This window comes from Leptosomus discolor, chromosome 17 (genome assembly GCF_034619465.1).
Source record: "Leptosomus discolor isolate bLepDis1 chromosome 17, bLepDis1.hap2, whole genome shotgun sequence".
NCBI classification, from domain to species: domain Eukaryota; kingdom Metazoa; phylum Chordata; class Aves; order Leptosomiformes; family Leptosomidae; genus Leptosomus; species Leptosomus discolor.
In genome coordinates, this window is record NC_141407.1 from 5,103,737 (window position 1) to 5,123,924 (window position 20,188).

At 41.7% G+C, this 20,188-nt stretch overlaps 1 protein-coding gene across 2 annotated transcripts in view; it reads left to right on the forward strand.

The window, feature by feature from the left end:
- PTPRT (protein tyrosine phosphatase receptor type T) overlaps positions 1-20,188 on the forward strand; it is a 462,769-nt gene that overhangs the window by 435,171 nt on the left and 7,410 nt on the right. For both annotated transcript variants that reach the window (XM_086474655.1, XM_086474654.1), the window contains exons 23-30: positions 4,444-4,520; positions 5,432-5,468; positions 6,839-6,936; positions 8,733-8,849; positions 10,475-10,629; positions 13,091-13,226; positions 14,236-14,385; positions 16,654-16,827. In XM_086474655.1, the coding sequence (XP_086330781.1) occupies positions 4,444-4,520; positions 5,432-5,468; positions 6,839-6,936; positions 8,733-8,849; positions 10,475-10,629; positions 13,091-13,226; positions 14,236-14,385; positions 16,654-16,827 (944 nt within the window). The remainder of the gene's footprint in view (positions 1-4,443; positions 4,521-5,431; positions 5,469-6,838; positions 6,937-8,732; positions 8,850-10,474; positions 10,630-13,090; positions 13,227-14,235; positions 14,386-16,653; positions 16,828-20,188) is intronic.

Below are 20,188 nucleotides of genomic sequence, written 5' to 3' on the forward strand. Positions count from 1 at the left end.
GAAGCAAAATTATTTAAATTCACTTTAGGGCCTAGATATTGAGGCCTTCAAACTGCAGCAGCAAGTGTTTGTTAGGGGAGGGATGTTGAGCTTTTGTTGAGCCAAACCCATGACATAGAAGAGAAAACATGCAGAAGCTATATGGGACCTTTGGTTCTATTCTGTTTACAGAATTGGAACGCAGAATGGCAGAGCTTGGGAGGGACCTCTGGAGATCATCTAGTCCAACCCCCCTGCCGAAGCAGGTTCATCTAGAGCAGGTTGCACAGGATCGCATCCACAAGATTTCTCCCTGTCTCATCCAGATTTAGAGCCATTAACTTCTAAGGGAGTAAAAACTCTGCGATGAGAGCTGAGGACATAAAGACATAGGATTGTGTTTTGCTTTGACTTACTCTCAAAGGAGAGCATTTTCTTTCCCTTTCTTTTCTCCCTCTACTGAGTGTAATATTACAGGAGGAGGTTAGCACTCACAGGGTTGCTCGTTCATACTGGTGGTAATTCAGGCACATCCTTACATCTGCAGTGGAGCATCTTCCTGCTTAGGCACCGTGGTTTTTAAAGTCTTGTGATGGTCTGTTAAAAACTATTGAGTTGGTGACAAAAGAAAATAGAGAAATTTGCTCATTTCCTTCATACTCTGACTGCCATATGCTTTGAGCTGGAAGACTAAATTAATCAGAGAATTTTGTGGTGAAAGAGATGAACAACAAAGAGAGATTAATGGAGCTCTCAGCTGAAACGCAGGTGGAGTGCACTTCTTGGCCACAGACAGGAATAATGCATAAAATAAAACCCCCCACATGTCAGTATTGGATTTAGAATAGAAGTCTTTTCCAAGCGTCCTTATTCCATGGTTTCTTCGGTAGTGCCTAAGCTCTTGCATGTCTGTACAATGTCCGTGGTATGTTGTCCTGAGAGGATGGGATACATCGCACCTCGCTATTACCCAGCTCTCAAGGCACAGTCCAGGATCAGTGGGATAAAAAGGGGAGTACAGTGTGCCTTGGGAGGGCAAATCATCCTTTCAAACCAGAACTGGGTTGAATCATTTCAAAAGATGTCTGTATTTCTCCACTGACTACGTGGGGAACCTTGACAACCAGTTTAGACTAGCTGCTTAATATTTAGATGGCGAAAGCTGTGTGAGATTAATCCAGTGCTGGTGTCAAAATGAGATGTGGAAAAGTTGCAGTGATATTTCAAATGATCACTAATGGGAATTTTGACTGAAGTTTGAAATGATAACATTTTTGTGCTAAAATGGGAGCACAATGCTTTTCAGTTAAATTCTTGTCATTTTTGAAATGTGTATTAAGACCAATTTTCAGTCAAAGTACTCTTCATACAAATTTAGAGTTCTGCTAACTTGCATATGGACTATAGTAAACAGGGAGAAATAAAATCATTTATACGTTTGTTAAAGTACATTTCCATTTTTTGCAGTCCTGAATTTTACAGACATCCAATTTTTCTTCTGTTTCTCCCTCCATTTTTAAAGTTTCTTATAATCCATTTGTAACACATGGTGATATGATGTCTGATAAATTACAGAACTGTTAAGCGACACTTTCATTTCAGTGTGCCGAATATGTAGTGTCCTTGGCTAGTGTAGTCCAGTGCATAGAATGCAGAATCAGAAATAAATTTTAATCACAGGGAGAAGATATAATGAAGACATTTGCTGTTCTTTAAAAAGCCCTTTGAAGTCTTTAGATGAAAAAAAACTAAGTACAAAATTGTTTCTCCTAATAGCATAATAAGTGGCATTGGTTTTTTGCCTCTCTCCATTAAAAAAAAAAAAAAAAGGCGTTAAATTCCAAAGTTTGGGGAAAAAAGGGATTTACAAAGTAAGTTATTTCATGAACTTTTATCTAGACTGCTCCTAAACTTATGAACAAGATTAAAGACACCATTAAGACATCATTAATATTTTGTGTGCTTATCATATACACAGGTTTGGGCGTTTTTTCTGCTGCACTGTTCACACTTACAAGAGAAAGAAATCCAGGAATTAATATAATTTTTCTAAAATATACAGTGAAATATTTTGAATTCCGTCCTCCCAAAGCAAAGTTCAGCTAAAAGTATTTTCATTTGGTCCCAAAATATAATTGGACCTGAACCTGAATGTCTCCTTTTTAAAAAATATTAATTTCTGATGATCATTTCTTCATCCTTTACTGTTTTTCATGGATAGAGTAATCATATTTCATTTAAAGGGAAGAAAACCAGCAACCAACGACTCCTTTTACAGCTACAGAGCATCTTTTCTTTGTCCATAATTGTCTTAAGTGTGTAGACCTCTTCTGCAGTCTGCTTCTCACGCCTTTCACATCTAGCTCCCCCAGCAGGTATTCATCCTGTCTGTTTTAAGTTTTTAACTAAAAAGCGGCTCAAAGAGCTGAAATGTAGTTTTTAGGTTTGGTTCTATTAAATGAAGAAAGGCAGGTTCTTCCTTGAGAGCTATTCAGAGCACTTCAGCTACACACCGTGCGTAGGCAGCGTCTTTGCCCCACTTCAAAAATCAACCTGAGATTCTTTTCACCTATCCTTACGTCGGTTTTGGTCTCACCATTTTTTAGTTCTGTTGTTGCAATAAGTTAAGATGTTCATAACGTTATTATATTGTGGCATCGCAAGAGGAATTAGTAAATGTTCCCCTCCCAAACATCAGCTCCAGGGTTTTTTCTTTGCTTTTGTTCTGTGTGATTCTTAACTAGCTTAGTTTGCCACCTTGAATCACAAGTGTGAAATTGTCTGTGAGAGACTTTGTGTATTTCATCCAGGTGTCCAGTTTAATCAGCTCTTTGTCTGTCTGTGTGAATCGCTCTAAGTATAAATTCTTTTATTGTCTGTCTAAGCACATGATTTACTGCAACTCCCAGTGCAGTTGCCTTGAGCGCAGGTAATTGTCTAGAGTTGGGAACATCATCAGCACGCTGAGAAATGTGCCTGCTTCCACTGCACCACAAAGGTTACATTTATTAATACAAATATAACAGAGCTTTTGATGGATTCACCTGCGTAACCTTTCTTGAATGCAAATATGGGATTTGCTAAGTACAGCAATGTGGTTGTATTTTTTGCGTGTGAAAATCACCCAAAGAATGAACAGAGTATGTGAGTCATTGCTTTTCATAGCCGAATGGGTATTTAGTAGATACCAAATCTTGGTTTTCAGAACTGCATGCACATCGGTCTCCACAATTATTATCTAATTCTACATTTAAATTAGTGATGACTAAAACACTTTTTGACTGAGTTACTGCAGAATCACACCTCATATTTTTATGTTTCATTGCTATGATTATTTTTAATTGAATGTAAATGATGCTTAGGCCCATATTTTGCAAAGTCCTTCTAACGTTTGTGCTTTACTGACTGAGAGCTAGGGTCCACAGAGCTGGTAGGGAGGAATTAAACTTATTGGACTCTATATTATGCTGCTTTAAAAAATCCTTTAAAAATGAGCCCAGTGTGCCCAGCAGTGACCTCTGTAACCCAGCAGCCTTTGCCAAGCGACTGGGCCGTAGATAGCAGTTCCACAATTAATTCACACCAATGCTGGGATTGCCAGACCAAATCAGCTCACAGCCCAGCTCACCGAGCATCTCCTGTGACAAGAGCCCAGCACAGCTGTTCCAGAGAAAGATCAAAATATTCCCTTGGTGGAAAATCACGACATAGTCTGTCTGCTGGAGTGGTTTCTTTCTGCATCTGAACTGTAGAGCATACTGGGAGGTGAAAAGATTGATATCTGTTATTTTATTGCCTTATCTAAAGTACACTTAAACGTCCTCAAAAACATGAACATTTCTATTTTTTTTTTTTTTTTTTAACACTGCCTTGATGTCATTTTTTTGCCACGAGTTCTATGGGTTGCATAAAGGAACATTGCTCTGAGTTCCCTTGGTATGGCCTTTCAGGTTTCTGTGTTGTCCCATTTCTTATTTGCAGGATTCATTTGCCATTTTACCCTCTCTCATCTTTTATACCTCTGTTGTGGCCTATTTATTTTTATCCTGATCTTGACAGTTGTAGCTCTTGCCTCAGTTTCCATAGATCAGATGAAGTCGGGGAGGCTGTTGCTTCCAAGTGCAGTGGTGGCTTTTGTGATGGAGGTGCATCCTGCAAAGGTCTGTCCTGAGGCCCCCAAAGGAAGCAACATTCACGGTCAATGTAAAAGCTCTATAAGGGTTGTGGTGACAGCAGTGAATTTAAGGAACACAGAGTATAAGCGAGCACTAACCTAAAGATCTAAATGTTACATCTTAACCACAAAAGGGCAGGCTTGTAGGAACAGGCGTGTCTCTGATATTGTTTCATTTTTTATTATTGTAAGTATTCAAGTACCCACTTGCAGGAATCAGCAGATAAACTGAAGCACTTACAAAGTCCTCTTTATCGTTACTGTCACTTTTTTTTCTTTCCTTCTTTCAGATGATCATTCAAGAGTGAGATTGCAACTGCTGGATGGGGACCCTCACTCTGACTACATAAACGCCAATTACATCGACGTAAGGCTCCTGGACATTTCCACTATGACAAATGCTCCTGCTGACAAGTCTGCTTATGAGTTCGGTGCATCTTACGTAGGGACAGACTGTTGATCTGATGTGAATGACAGCTGAACACTATACAAACATCGTGTTGTGTCAGGGAGAAGGTTCTCGGTCTCCAGTTTACTCTCTCTGACCAATCTGGACAGATGGAGATTTCCTGTGTTTGACAGATCCACCAACATAAGTTGGTGGAATGTGGGCTAAATGACGTACGCAGAAATCAGTATCATCCCCTCGCAATAGCATTAGCGGATCTCTGAGACTTAGCGACTTCTTACAAAGTTGCTGTGCAGAAGGCATGTAAATAGATTGACATATTTTTTTTTAGTGTTACAAAATAACATTCAGAAAGCAGCCTCCTTCACACACACAGAACAATCAAATGAACATTTGTTTCTTGTATGCAGCTCCTGATTCCTAGAAATATGGCAATGTTCAGAAGAGTTTCTTTAAGGGATGAAAAATACACCTAATAAAATTGTGTAAGACTGATATGCAGCATTTTCATACAGTGGCAAATGCACAACTTCCTTCATTTTTGAACAAGAAGGTGCAACTTTTTGCCTAATAGTTTTCTGGGTTGCCCACAGGTTAGACACGGGATTTGTGCTTCTTTGAGGAAATAATGAAAACTGCCCCATTCCTGCTTTCTGTTTGGCACAATGAGATCTTATTATTCAGCCTGAGTGAGATACCATCACTTAAAATATCACAGGGCAACCTAGTTGCCTATCTTCACTCATTCAACAGCCACTGTCAATATGCTGTTGAGAATGCAGCAGTTGCTGGAAAGTATAAGATACACGCTGGTGTGCTTTGTCTGAGCTGCGATCTCGCAGGCTGTCACGTGTTTTCTTTCTTCCCAGGGATACCACCGGCCTCGCCATTACATTGCAACTCAAGGCAAGTTCATTCTTGTATGTCTAAATATTTGTAAAACCAATGTTGTTTTAAACTGTTGTAAGAGATATTTATAGGGTGGCACCTTTTGTTGTGGGGAACATCTGAAAACTTGGTATTTGGGCACAAAAGGGAAGGATACAGGATATTCCCAGATCTTTAAGGCACCCAAACCACAAAACCTCAGCTACAGGAATAAAAAATGCTGCAGTCTTAGAGGTGGCAGTACAATCTGTAATGTGTCCTTTGTGCATGAAGTATGAGGTTAGAACTAAAGGGACTTTATGGAGCTTGGGTTTACCTTCTGCAGTGAAGTCGCTTGAGGGAGGGCAGAATGAATAAGCCTGTGACTGATGGACTTCTGGTTAGTGAGAACTAGTAGGAAATGCATTTGAACCCTGTGAGTTAGTTGATGAGTTTCCTGCGCCTTTAGGGAAAAAAAAAAGAAAAAAACCGCAATTCAACACTGAGGGCTATCCGTGTTAGATGACAAACCTTCCTGCTCTTCACAATAGGATGCTGTTTTACTGCATCACTGGCCAAACTCTTATGCCATGACCACTTCCTCTACCATTATTTTTCCTCATTTTTGTGCATTCCTTACCTGCAAAAGTGATGTTCACAGAAATGAGTCTATTCTTAAATTCTACTTTGTGACTTCATTGCTGGCTTGTCCCTATTGAAAGAGTAAAGAAACATGTTAGAATAAAACTGGTATTGGAGGATGTACGGATATAGGGAATGCAGCAAGCCAAGAACATGGAGGATGGAGTATGGGGAGAGTGGGTGAAAGGAGTCCATGGGAGGATTTCATCTACAGTGTGGAAGAGAGGAGGGAAACAAGGTCAGAGAGAGGCTCTGGTCTAATAAACCTCTTGCGAGTACTGGCTGTTTGGCAGTTGGAACCTGAATTTTTCTCTCTGGGTGAGCTTCAGAAGAGGGCAAATTTCTGCATGTTTCCTTCCTCCTTCATAATGAATAAATATTAAAATGTGAAATGGACAAATTTTAGAGCTACATCAGGTACAAATTTCAATTCAGCCTTAATTACAGACTCACCGTAGGGTGCATCCATGTCCCATCACTTGCACATGATTATCTACTGGAACTGTCTCCACTATTTACGGTACAGGCATCACCACTCCTTCCAGGGTGCTAGAACCTTAAATACTGCCTGTGAGGAAGGATGAGGTGCCTGATCTCTGAGACCTCCAGGCTGTTCTGTGTCTGTAACCCTGAATCACAGAGGGATGCTCTGAAAGAGAGAGGAGGATCCCATGGGAACAGGGCAATGGCTGGGGAACAGCTGAAAGGAGTTGTTGGCATTCGGTACACTCTCTTAAGATGTCCTTTTGTCTTTTCTCCTGCCCCAGGGCCAATGCAAGAGACAGTGAAAGATTTCTGGAGAATGATTTGGCAAGAGAACTCTGCAAGTGTTGTCATGGTCACCAACTTGGTGGAAGTGGGCAGGGTAAGGGTACCACTTCCCCAACATACAAAGGCAAACTAGCACTGGGTATAGCGTGGTGCTGCTGTTCAGGCAAGCTCAGCAAGTGAAATGCCTTTTCCTTACTGTAGTAAGGGAATGAATTAAGCCACTCCAGGTTTTTCTCTAAAATGCTAGATTTTGTAGTACTTAGCTGCTTCCCTTCTAGACTAATAAGGATCGTTTTCCTGGTGTAAGTCTCAGCTTTAGCAGAGTTATACAAATTTATGCTGGCTGGGAAGCTGTCTCCTTTTTCAGTACAGGAGGAAAAATGTACTTCTGTAATAATTATTCTTTATCTGCGTAATTTGAATACTTCTTTACCCACAAAAATCTGGAGGGGTGAGAACATGAGACTGGTGTTAAAACTGTCAAAAGAGCTCTTCAAATGCCAGTTCAAAGCCTAGAGTTTCCAATCACTTCAGAAGAACACTCTTCTCGTGGTGGTATGAGATTCTGCACAGCTGGATCGTGGGGCCACCCAGCAGCGTTGGCCTCGTCAACACCCACCACTTCGCTCTTCTTGGACTCAGATGAACCAGCAGTCCCTGTGTCAGCACAAGGCAATTGCCAAAGCCCATGATGGGGGCAAACATGAATAACCCAAAAGGTGTAGGCTAGACTTTAGAGAGTAAGAAAAAGGCATGTCCTGGGTGGCTTTCCCCAGCATATCCTTCCCACTCCTGGTGATCGTTTGTTTAGAGACATTCTCAGGCAGAAACTGGGGCTCTTAAAAATTTTGTCCTGATGTTTGTCACCTTCCATTGCTTTGGTACTAAGAAAAATTTAAATGGCAGTTTACTCAGCCATTAGTAATTCAGCTGCTTTGAATTTGATTTCCTTTAGATCCCACAGTTGAATGCCAGCTGGTTCTATTCATTTATTGTTATTTATTCTATTTTACCTTCTACTGACACTCCAGTTTGAAATAAATGCCTCTGTGTAAAAAAAAAAAAAACCCAAACAACACAATAAACCTACGTTAATCATATTTAATGTTTATAAAACCCGTTCTGATTATGACTGGAACTGGAACATGAAACCTGCTTCACAGTAGCTCATTGCTTCAACTTTTAGGTGCTATTCCACTCTTTCATGCTGGAGCATTTAATAACTTGAGAGTCTTTGTTAGTCTGAATATCCCTTCTAGAGGTTCACAGCCTTGGCTTTAATTTATACTATTAGTTTTGCACGTGGCTTCTAGAAGTGGCTAAGCTTGGGATGTATTTACGTGATCAGGAGATTTCTTTTGTGAACCTTAGCTGAGGACTGTCACAGCTGGTAAAATGTCAAGGTTGCGTCCACATCTGATAAGGAGAGCTTAGAGTCAAGCAAATTTCATGTATCAACAGGTATCTCCCAATCCCTATGAACTGAAACTCTTTGGCTAAACAGAGAGAGTTCAGAATTACAGTAGCAATAGCAAAAGGACAGATTTTTCTCAAAGGGGATGGTGCTAGTGCACGCAAGGTTTTCTGTAAACCTGATATATGATCAGAGCATGTGTGGAAATTTAAGGCAGACTGTCTTAAAGAAAAAGAGCTAAATGCATCCTTTTCATTTGTAATCACAACAGAGGAAACTGAAAAAAAATCCTCCCTGGGGTTTCTATATATGGTAAAGGAATTTTGATCTAATTTATACAGTTAATTTTGACAAGGTCTGTACATCAGAAGAAAGTCCAATTTGTGTTGGCTTCAGCTTGAAAGTGAAGCAACGTGTAGGTCAGCTCTGACTCAACTCGAGCTAGTTCCTCTCAATATTTGCTTTTTTCCCTCCAGGTGAAGTGTGTTCGATACTGGCCAGATGACACAGAGGTCTATGGAGATATTAAAGTCACGTTAATTGAGACAGAACCTTTGGCAGAGTATGTCATACGCACATTTACTGTACAAAAGGTAAGGAAATCTTCAGTCAGCTGAAATTTTGATACAGCACTTAATTTGTGTTCAGAAATGTGCACTCTGGGAAACATATCCAGAATGCTCTTGGAGATGTGAGCTGTTACTGTTTGGACAGATTTCACTTCAGAAACCTAAATTTTTGACAGAGATTCCAATTTTGGACAAATGATTTTACATGAACATCTTGATGCAGCAACAAAAGTAGAATCCACAGTGCATGAAGTTTAAATGCATCCGAAAGCCAGCAGACAGTTGATAGTATGCCAGGAATAATAACTGTCATATTTCACAGTGGCAACTTACAGATAAACAAAGGTACCAGTTAAATTGGATGCCAGGTAGGGTCTTCGTTCAACCGAAATAAAAATACAACAAAGGCAAGTGTATAAAAATGATCCCCAAATCGGCAGGATTTGGAAGATTTTTTTACTTGTAATTAGAAATTGGAAGTCTAAGTGTCAGAGTATTCCAGGTCTGTCCAAATTACTCTCCAAACGCTCAGTAAGTGGTTTTAAAGCTTTTCAAAAAATCCTGCTAAATGAATTTCAGCCACACTGGGAATATTGTTGTAGTTTTCTAATACATCAGCTCCATATTTCATTAAATCACTGAAAAGCTTGATAAGAAATGCTAATGCCAAAATCTGACAGGTTAGAGGACCTGATGCTGGACTCCACCTACCCTTCCTGTACGATAAAATGTCACAGCTAACTAACCCTTCTGTATTACTCTTTGCAGGGCACGTACAAGTGGTGTCAATTTTCCTGTACCCATAACTTGGTCTCACCAGAGAAGCCAAGTGATGGGTCTGGGTACCAGTTTCTACCCTTTTCACCAGCAGCTGTAATCTCAAACTGAGATTTTTTGGCAGGAGAAGGCAGAAAATCTACCGTTGCTTGGGACATGCCCACTCTCTAGGTGTTCGTTCCCCAGGCTGTTGCTTTAATGCCTCCAAAAAGATTTAAGTGTGACTTCTTGGTTTATGGCAATAACACCAAAAGAGGCTGGGTAAATGCAGCCATAGTATGCTGGGACTGAAGTTGCCCTGTAAAGTTCCTAATCAGCTGGGTTTGAACTCTTTAAGACCACAGGTTTGAATTGGGAGCTGGCATTCACCTTCGTAGTCCTCAGTTGTGTGTTACCCACTTCATTCATGGGGGAAATCGTTTTAGCAGGACCTGTTGCAATAGGACAAGGGATAATGGTTTTAAACTAAAGGAGGGTAGATTTAGACTAGATAGAAGGAAGAAATTTTTTACACTGAGGGTGGTGAGACTCTGTCACAGGCTGCCCAGAGAGGTGGCAGAAGCCCCATCCCTGGAAACATTCAAGGTCAGGTTGGACGGGGCTCTAAGCAGCCTGATCTGGCTGAAGATGTCCCTGCAGGGGGGTTGGACCACATGACCTTTAAAGGTCCCTTCCAGCCCAAAACATTTCATGATTCTGTGATTTGTGCTTGGAGTTCATCTCTGGGAGTGAGAAGCCACACAGGACACGTTCTGATGTATAATGAGAGCTAAATGCTTGTTCAGCCCTCTATATGAGGGAAAGGAGCAGTGGTCAAAATATGCTGATTGCAGTCTGATGGAAGAAAAATAGAGGCTGTGTTGTCTCCTCAGAAAGGCTACCATGAGATCCGAGAGATTCGGCAGTTCCATTTCACCAGCTGGCCGGACCACGGGGTTCCTTGCTATGCCACAGGCCTCCTGGGCTTCGTTCGTCAAGTGAAGTTTCTCAATCCCCTAGAAGCAGGACCCATTGTTGTGCACTGCAGGTATGCAAGCCCTTTGTCTGAGCCTTTCCTCCATCAGCTTTTTCAGCCTTTTTTCCTTTTTTTCTTCTCATCTGGCAATAATCAACTACGTTTTGTTTGTTGAAGAGTATAATTTGTGGGCCTCACCAGGAAACAAAGTGGAATTTGCTTTTGCTTTCTAAAGTGGCAGCTCTGGAGCTTAGCTGGCAGGAATTGGAGGTGATATAAGTAAGTCAGAGAGGGCCATTTGAATGTAGAAGACTCTCTGGTGGCCTATACTCTCTTAGATGCTCATAGCAGAGCTGGGAATATGGTAAATATCTGGGACAGCCATTCGAGTCATTATCTACAGCAAACCTCACGTGGCAGAAGGGACAATGCCGACAAAAAGACAGGGAATTTTAAAGCAACTTTGCTTTTCTGTCCCCACATACGCTGCAGTTCAGCTTTGTACCGGCATCAATAGCCTTATCTGAAATATTAGTCTGCCTTCCTGGGTCTGGATGCCAGCCATTGTGCATCTTGGCCTTCTTAAAGCCCAGGAGCTAGAATGGGAATGTCAGACTCAAAACCTGCCCAGTACCTTCCAGCTAGTGAATCAAAGGGGAATGCCTGAGGAAACCTCGCTGCTGGGTTTACAGCTGTGAAAATTCAGACAATTGAATCACGTGCTTGCTAACTCCCTGGCTCCTGCCATTGCTGGTGAGGGCTCTTCTGCTCTGTTTTCTCCCAACTGAGCTTAACACCCTGCTGTGCAAGGCACTGTGTGAATACGTAGGGGAGTGTCCCTGACGTGAAGAACTAACAGTTTGAGGCGTGATCAGGTGTGCTGCTGGGAGGGCAGACACACACACACACACGGACTGGCATCAGAGGTAGATGACTTCAGATGCAAGGAAAGACGTTGCTACAAAAGCAGAGTTTGGGTTTGTAGCAGCTACTTCTGTAGTGCTCAGGCCACAGCCCAGGGCGTGTGTGCTATAAAGGAGACCTGGCTGGAGCACAAAGCTAGATAACAGAGCTGGCTCTCCCAAAATCTCAACTCTGATCAATCCACAGGCAATTACCTCTAAGTGCCATGCTGCGTGATTAGGAAGAGAGAGAGAGAATACATCCCACAACCACTTTGAAAAGGAAAATCAATTAAATCTTGCCTTTTAAAACAGTTTTGGGTTGGGGAGGTGTTTTATTTTGTTGGGTTTTTTAGCAAGCAACGAATCAATTTTATAATAAAATACAGCTAAACCTGAGGAGCTGGCAGAAAGGAGTTCATTCAGAGCTCAGGGCCTGAGTTTGCTACCTTGGTGCCATAACTCCTGGAAGGAGTCTGAACCTGATTCGTTGTCACCAAGAAAGCAAGGAGAAATTTTTCATCCTTCACATTTTAATGAATAAATGCTATTTCCTCTATGTTATTTATCTGCTTTTGAATTTTAATGACTTGCTTTAACTGGTAATTACCAAATTCTCCCTACCGATGCTTGGCTGGATAATATCGCTGTTCGATATTTATGAAGTGCCAGGATCCTCTAAATATAGAAATGTTATAACTATTTGTTAAAATTCTGAAAAGCTGAGAGATAAAGGGAGAGGAAATGCCACTTATTCATTAAAATTCTGCGAATGAAAAATATCTTCTCTCTATTCAGCAGTTGATTAATCTGGTCCATTAATTTATGGTCATTCATATCTCCTTGCTTTCGGCTCTGCTGGAGTTTTCATGCAACTGAAGTTTCACTGATTTGAGCTGAGTTTTCCTTCTTCCTTCGGGGTAATGTGAAGAGACATTCTCCTCTCTCTCTCCTTCACACCTAAACAGCTTGGATGATTTCCCAGGAGGGAAGGAGGACACAATGACAACACAGTTTTTCAGGACATGGTCCAATTCTCACGAGCAGTGGGGGGCTCTAAACTGAAGGTTTTGAGTAGCCTCGAGCTCCTTTCTCTATAATTGTACAATCCACAACTTGAAAATACCATCCTCAGGACCAAAACTCCTCTGGATTAAAAAGGGAAAAGAAACGTTTGAGGTGGAGGACTGAGCACCTTTCATCACGCCCACTTGAGTAAACATGCGCATGCCTTTTAAAGAGTCCCATGAAACAAAATTTCTGGAATTGTGTCTATTTGCAACCTGGAGGTTGCTCTCCCATGTCCTGTGTGATAAGAGGTGTGCAGGTGAACTGACCTGTGAAATCATGATTATTTTCGCAGAGTAATTTTTTGTCGTTGATAGTCAAGAACACAAAGCTTTTTTTCCTGCTACCTGGGTCAATTTACCTTTCAAGAAATAATATTTTCCCTCATTGTCTTAAATACCAAGATAATTTAGCTACACACAAAAGTCAACCCATTAGGGAGAGGGGAGCAGCTTCCAAGAGAAGACGACTGTGGCTGTGATGCAGTTATTTTCTCCTCCGTAAAGCCCTGCCCCTCCATGGTCTCTTGATCATGCAGACCTCATTGTTTTTTCTTTCCTTAGTGCTGGGGCCGGGAGAACAGGGTGCTTTATTGCCATCGACATCATGCTTGACATGGCAGAGAACGAAGGCGTGGTAGATATATTTAACTGTGTGCGAGAGCTGCGATCCCAAAGGGTCAATCTGGTGCAGACGGAGGTAGGTGCCAGCAGGTCTCCTCTTACGATGTACTGCTTTTCTGTCAGCTGCTCTGCTCAACAGAAGCCCAGCAATTCATTAAGTCAACACTTGCTTCCTCTGCGAAGTGATTATACAGAACTTGCGGTGGCTAAACATGACCAGATGTGCAACGAATCACACTCACTGTCAGCTACTCAGGGCCTCCAAGACAGGAGGGCAAACCTTGAAGTTTAGGTCTTAGCGTTGCTGATTAATTTTGTTCTCACAGTAGAAAAAAGCTGTCTCCTGAATCCTCTCATGACTCATTCATGGGTACACTGCAGACTCAAATGGTACCTAGTTTATATCAATTGCGAGATAAACAATTGAAACTTCCTTGATTTGGGGGCTGATAAGCAAGCTGCTCCATCACGTAGTGTCTAGCAGCTGCGCGAACTACGATGGAACCTTTATCCTGCTGCACAAGTTTTACGTGTGTGCTTCAGTGCCTTCCCTCCTGAGGGACAGGACAATAGCCTGGAACAGAGAAGAGAAGGGCTTTTAACTTTGTTGGACTTCTCATATTTAGTTCAAGGGAAGAACTTTACCCAGAATGCCAAGAGTCTAGGGGTTTTGAAGAGACAGATGGAGCAGACCTGTTAGTACAGTTGTTTCCCTGTACATTCGAGACATCATCTCTGGTGTTATATGTCCAAAGCACAATCCATTCCTGACCATTGCCTTGTGATTGTGGACAGAAAAGCTTTGCATCCTGATTTCCTCCTCAGGCAACCCCCATTTTGTCCCAGCGTTCCTGAGAGTGGTGACTTCCCATTTTACTTGTAAATTTGACATGAATAAGAGACCTCACATTCAGTGATGGATGAAATATGCTCACAAAGCTGTCACATAGCACTCTGTGTAATTTGTCTCCACATGAAACAGAGCCAAATATGCATATCAGGCATGATTTAGAAAAAAAAAGTGTGATATTTCATGATCTGTATTGAAAGTATGATTTTAATATCTTATTCCCTCCCCTGTGCAGGAGCAGTATGTATTTGTCCACGATGCCATTTTGGAGGCATGTCTCTGTGGGAACACGGCCATTCCAGTTTGTGAGTTCAGATCCATATATTACAACATCAGCAGACTAGATCCACAGACCAATTCCAGCCAGATAAAAGATGAGTTTCAGGTAACTTTGTATGTCATTGATTTTGGTGTATTGAAAGTGTTTAATCAATTTCTGTGTGTTATTTTACAATTTCCAATAAAGCAGAGAAGGGGGACACTGAGCCAAGGACTGATTTCAGCTGATTTTTGTTGTTTTACTGCTGGATCAGGCAGAGATTTGTTTTTGAACATGGACTTTTCAGCCTTTGGCAAGGAAAAAGTTTCCACATCTCTTCAGCAGAGCAAGGGTACTAATTTTCACACATAACACTGTACTTCTCATTTCAGCAAATACTCCGCTGTTCATTTTCTTCTTTAATTTATGCAGAAACATTTATGCCTCAAGGTCCCTTATTATCCATTCTCATGGCTCATATGCTGCTTCTGAGTCTTGACAATCAACTTGTTGACGTCCTTCCATACAAGGAGAAAGTGAGCTCAGTGAGCATTACTTTCGCTATTCCTAATTTTCAGTGAACTGAATCCCTCAGTTCACTAGAGATGTTTGCCAAGTACCTGGTGGTGAGAACTGAAATGACATACAGTAAAACTCAAAATTGCTGGTGTGAAGGAGCCAAAGCCTAACTTCATCAAATGCTGTTATGCTATTAAAAAAAAAAAGTCACCACTTGCTGAACTTGTTTTGTCATGATATGAGACGCAATTTGTCACCTGTGTGCTTGTTTGTTTGAGCTGCCAGGGCCTGGCAGCTCCTGTGGGAAGGAAATGCTCCACTGTACTTTGCATAAGAGGTTCATTCTCTGTGTAGTTGTAGAATCTATTTTTACAGGATTTGGGCTCAGAGCATTCTTCAGCCTTAATTGTCTGGATTTAATGCAAAAGATGGTATCTTTTGCTACAATCTTTATGAACCCGTTGATCTAACTATAGATCTCTTGGTGCAATTTGTATTATTTAGGTCCCACTGGCCCTCAGGTGAGGCTGGATGTATTTCTCATGCACTACGTGTTGTCTGAACAAGCAAAAGCTCATTCTTGAGAGTTTTTGTAACCTAAATAAGACCAAAAATGAGGGAGAGAGGGGAAGGGCATAAAATAGACAGGAGTAAATCACTAACAAGTCACCTGCCTAATTATCTGCTCTGTCAGAGATCTGAGATTTCATGTTGCTTCCCCAGCCAGACTGCCTGCTTTCCATCTCTAGACAAAGGGACTTTTATGTAGAACCTGCATAATTTAGACCACTATATTATTTCAAATCTTATACTTTGACACGTTCTTTTATCTTGGATTGTTTGACCCTCCTCTTTTCTCTATTCATAACCTCTCTGTGGCAGAAGTCAAGCTCTTTTTGGCCCCTAAATATTTTGTGTTCCTCTGATGGCTACAAAGGAGTTCACTGTATGACTGCATGGGCTTTGGTCAGGAAGAGGACACATAACAAGTGAAAGTAGAGTGTCATTGGATAGCCACTGATCTACCATAACTTAAGCAACAGCATTAAGATGTGTGCACTTTGATTTGCTATTTTTGATCCCTGCTGACCAACCTGGACTGGTTTGTCAGGAGGCCTCCGCAAGGGATAATGCAAAAGAAAATGAGGTTTGTAAAACATGTCTGTGAAGGAGTGGGAAAGATGAATAATGGTAAAAGACTGTTAGCAAGACCCCAGAGATAAGGTATGACTATGTAAGTGAAGCATCCTATGTGTCACTCCAAAAGGAAAGTATCAATCTAAATAATACACTAAACAGATTGACTTTCCTGTAAAAACAAACAAACGAACAAACAAAACACCACAACATTTTGGTTTAGGTTTTTATATATGTTGTTAAGGTAAATCAATAGTTTGAGGAGTCACTGGAGAATGTGAATCCAGTCTGACCTGCTGGGTGAGCCAGGTCAATACTCAGGGTACCTGTGCACAGGATCCACTTGAAGAGGAAGAAGGATGTGTGCCTTCTAGGGATGGTAAAACATGGGGAGATTTCACTCCATGCCAGGTCAAAGCTGCCACTGGTACCTGTTGCAGCTGTTTCCAGCCTCTAGGAAAGACAGAAGCGTTATCTAGCTGCTGTGAGGTTTTAGAGCTGAAAATTGTTGGAAGGTGTAAGTGCCCTTAATGTTTGCTGAAGCTTATGGTTTTCAGAAGAGCACCTCAGGTTTATGTGCAAAATGTGATGTATTATCACAGCAATGAGCTGCTCGGTGGTGCTTCTTTTTCATTGTCTGGGATCCCAAAGGATCCCAAAGATCCTTCTTGCAAGTAAATTCAAAGACACTCAGCCTGCTTCTGTCTTTCTTTCCCTTCTTCCCTCCCCCCTTCACAGACTCTCAATATTGTGACACCACGTGTTCGGCCAGAAGACTGCAGTATCGGTCTTTTACCAAGGAACCATGACAAGAACCGCTGCATGGATGTGTTGCCCTTGGACCGGTGCCTACCTTTCCTCATCTCTGTGGATGGTGAATCAAGTAACTACATCAATGCTGCCCTCATGGATGTAAGCAGCTCTGCCGTGTCCCTGCTGATGCTAGTCTGCTTTGAGTTTATTTGTTCTCAGGATGCTTTTCTGGTAGAAAGGGATCCCAAGCGAAAAACCTTTTTTACCTGCAGCTTCTGGGGCTGACATCTCCAAATTGAGCAAAGACACACAGAAATGTGTCACCTAGACTGTGATTATCACACTACCCTTGTAGTTCTGCCTCACGTTGGAGGAAAATATTTGGCAAAGCTCATGAGCGTGCAGTCTGAGATTGTATCATAAAAAGGCAGGTGGACAAAGGACTGGTGGGACAACTCTTCCCGTACGTTGATTGTTGTGTAAGTTGGAAGAGAAATGTTTGCCAGGAGCCACCAGGTCAGCTCTTTGAAAAGAATAGTTTGCAATGTGGAGCGAGTGATTTATTTGAGATTTTATGCAGTTAAGAATATGGGAGTACAGGGATCAGATGTGCAAAATACTTTAAGGCTGAAGAACATGAGTTACGGAATCATAGAATCATAGAACAGTTTCGATTGGAAGAGACCTTTAAGATCATCGAGTCCAACCTTTGTCCCAGCTCTATCGGCACCGCTAAACCATGTCACAAGTACAACATCTACCTGTCTCTTTGACACCTCCAGGGATGGTGACTCCACCACCTCCCTGGGCAGGTGATGTGACTCTGTCTGAAGGCATTTTCTCTTCCTTTGCTTATAGGCTAGAATCTCACAGCACAGGTCATAGGATGAATTATGTTGATGGTTTCTTTTTGCTGTGGTGCCTAGCTCCCTTTGGACAGAAATGTCTTTAAAGCCACTAATTATTGCAGTTGGAGTATGTGTAAATATGATCCAGGGTGAAATGTCATCATTTTTTCCCTAGCAGTGTCGAGGTCAGTCTTTTTTAAATTTTGTCTGTTCTTTCAGTCTTTGGGGAACAGTGATACTACTGCATTTAAGAGGTTAAGTCAAACGGTCATAGAATTAATTTAAGAGTATTTTTTTTTTCAGAAAGGTTGTGATGTTTTCATTGCATATATGCCTAAGGAAACTTTTTTTTTGTTCTTTAAAGTGTGTTTTGTAATTTGGCAAATCTGCAGAAGCACAATCAATTCTTCTCTGGTTTCTTAGGGACTGGGAATGTGTTTGCACATTTCAACCCTCATTACTTCAAATCACATTGCTACTACTTGTATCCTTCCCCACAAAATTTCTGCTAATTAAATTTTTTGTAAAAAGGAATTTTTCACCCATCATTGAAATTCAGCCACTATGAGGTTCTCTAGCTCCCTTTTATCCTTCCATAGAGGAATCAGCAGCTTTTGAAAAAAAATCAGAGCGGAACAGCCAAAATGCCACATTTTCATAGGTGTTCTTGTTGAGGACAGACCTTGCAAATTCTTTGTCTTTTCCAGTAGCTTCACATCTGCAGTCTAGTACCGAGCATGGACCCTTACAAGAGATCATCCGTCCCATACTGTCTTAAACTATCGTTAGTTCTTTCACTGTGTGAAGATAGGCACGTGCTGGGGAACACTTGGCAACACAATCCCAGTACTGATCATTTTATTTACCTCTACCTTACAGGTTTCTCATGTTTATAATTTTTTTTTTTAAACTTTTCCCCAAACCTTATTTAACTTGCAGCTTGCTCTGTGTATTACATGCAAGCTGTGGTGGAAGAAGTGCTAGAGCAGAAAAAAATGATGATACACCTAGAATGGGTTACCGCCTGGGCTTGGAAGCATGAATTGTCCCAGCAAGGCAATCTGGCAGGCTGCTCCGGACTGTGATCTCCAAAATTAACCTTAGGCACAGAACGCCATTTGAACCCTCCCTTGGGGGGTGGCGCGCTCAGTCTGGGCTCCTAGTTATAAAACTGTGCTGAAGCCTGTCTCAGTCTGTTGACGTCAGAATATTACAAACCAGCCTCTTCTGCCTTGAGTTAGCTTTTGGGAATGCAGCCAAAGGGCTACTGTTGCCCACAGCGGGGAGGAATTTTCCCCCAGCAAATTTTGAGACTCCTGACCTTTCCCCTTCATGCCCTCTGTGCCTTTCAAGTAAACAGACCTTAAGATCTTTCCAATGAGAATCATTGGACAGCCATGATTGCATCTGCAAAATGGTGTGTTACGAAGAGGTGAAATACTGTCCCTCACCTTCCCCTAAAGCAATTGAACATAAGCCTCAAGCAAAGAGACTTTACCCACATCTCTGAGTCAAGCCACACAGAAGTAGTGATAGGTTTGTATTTAATGCCTGGGGCTTGGAGGGGGACACGAGTCCATGTTGTGTCCCTCTCATTGTCATTGTCCTGAGATCCTACACATGTTCTCTTACGTGAGTAAGCAGCATCCCTGTATTGCCTTCCATTTAAAATAGGGCGGTGAGACTGGTTCCTTACCTGTAGCAAAGAAAATAGGTGGGGGATGTTTCTTTTTTTCCCTAATAGCACAACCTCAAAACACATCTTGCCTTCAGTCAGCAGTTTAGCCAGTTATGCAATCTGCTATATAGGTGCACAATGAAAAAGCACAGCAGAAACATTATCACGTTCTTATCTCTAGTTAAAAGACAAGATTCACTGTTTTATTTACCACTCTGTTGCTTCTGTTGGTCTTGTACAACATAGCTTTTGACCCATACTGATGATCCTAAGTTTGAAATATAGAGTATTCCTTCCCTCTACTTCATGTCCCAGAACCCTCCTCACACGTGCACACTCAGAAGCGTAGCACACCCTCTCCCCCTTCCCAGCATGGTCTGCTCAGCACTTCCACCCCACAACTGCCACCTTAATACTTTGGGAGTTTATTTATTTCTTTAAATCCAAAATCTTAATCTGTTTGGGTTTGGTTTTTTACCCACAAATATTTTGTGCCTTTTGATTCAAGTCTGCTTTGCAGATGTACAGCAGAAAGGACTGTGCAGTTTGGAGGCTCATCTAAGCATGGCCTGCTGTGGTTGGGAAATGATAAAGTTTTGAGCCTGTACCCTTTCATCTCAAAGTGCCTCGGAAACATTCATTAACAGCCCTGCAGAGGTTAGGAGCACAGTTCCTCCCCTTCGTGGTTAGGGAGACTGAGGTCAGAGGGCTTTTTTGAGGTGAAAGAATAGCATCAGAAATTAAATGCCAATGTTGCAGGCTCTGAATATTGCCCCACAAGCTCTTAAAGGGACGGCTGGGATCCAAATGTGCCACCTCTGTAGCACTGCCTCACCAGGGAGCAATAGCAGATGGGGGCCTAATCCCTTCTGTGGTTCCTAGAGTCCACTGCAGCAAAAAGGATGGTGTTTGCTTCCAGCTGTTTTCTTTCCAATTATTAATGTTACTGATAGTAGTAGTAATAATAGTAGAATTAGTATTATTTGCTGAGTCT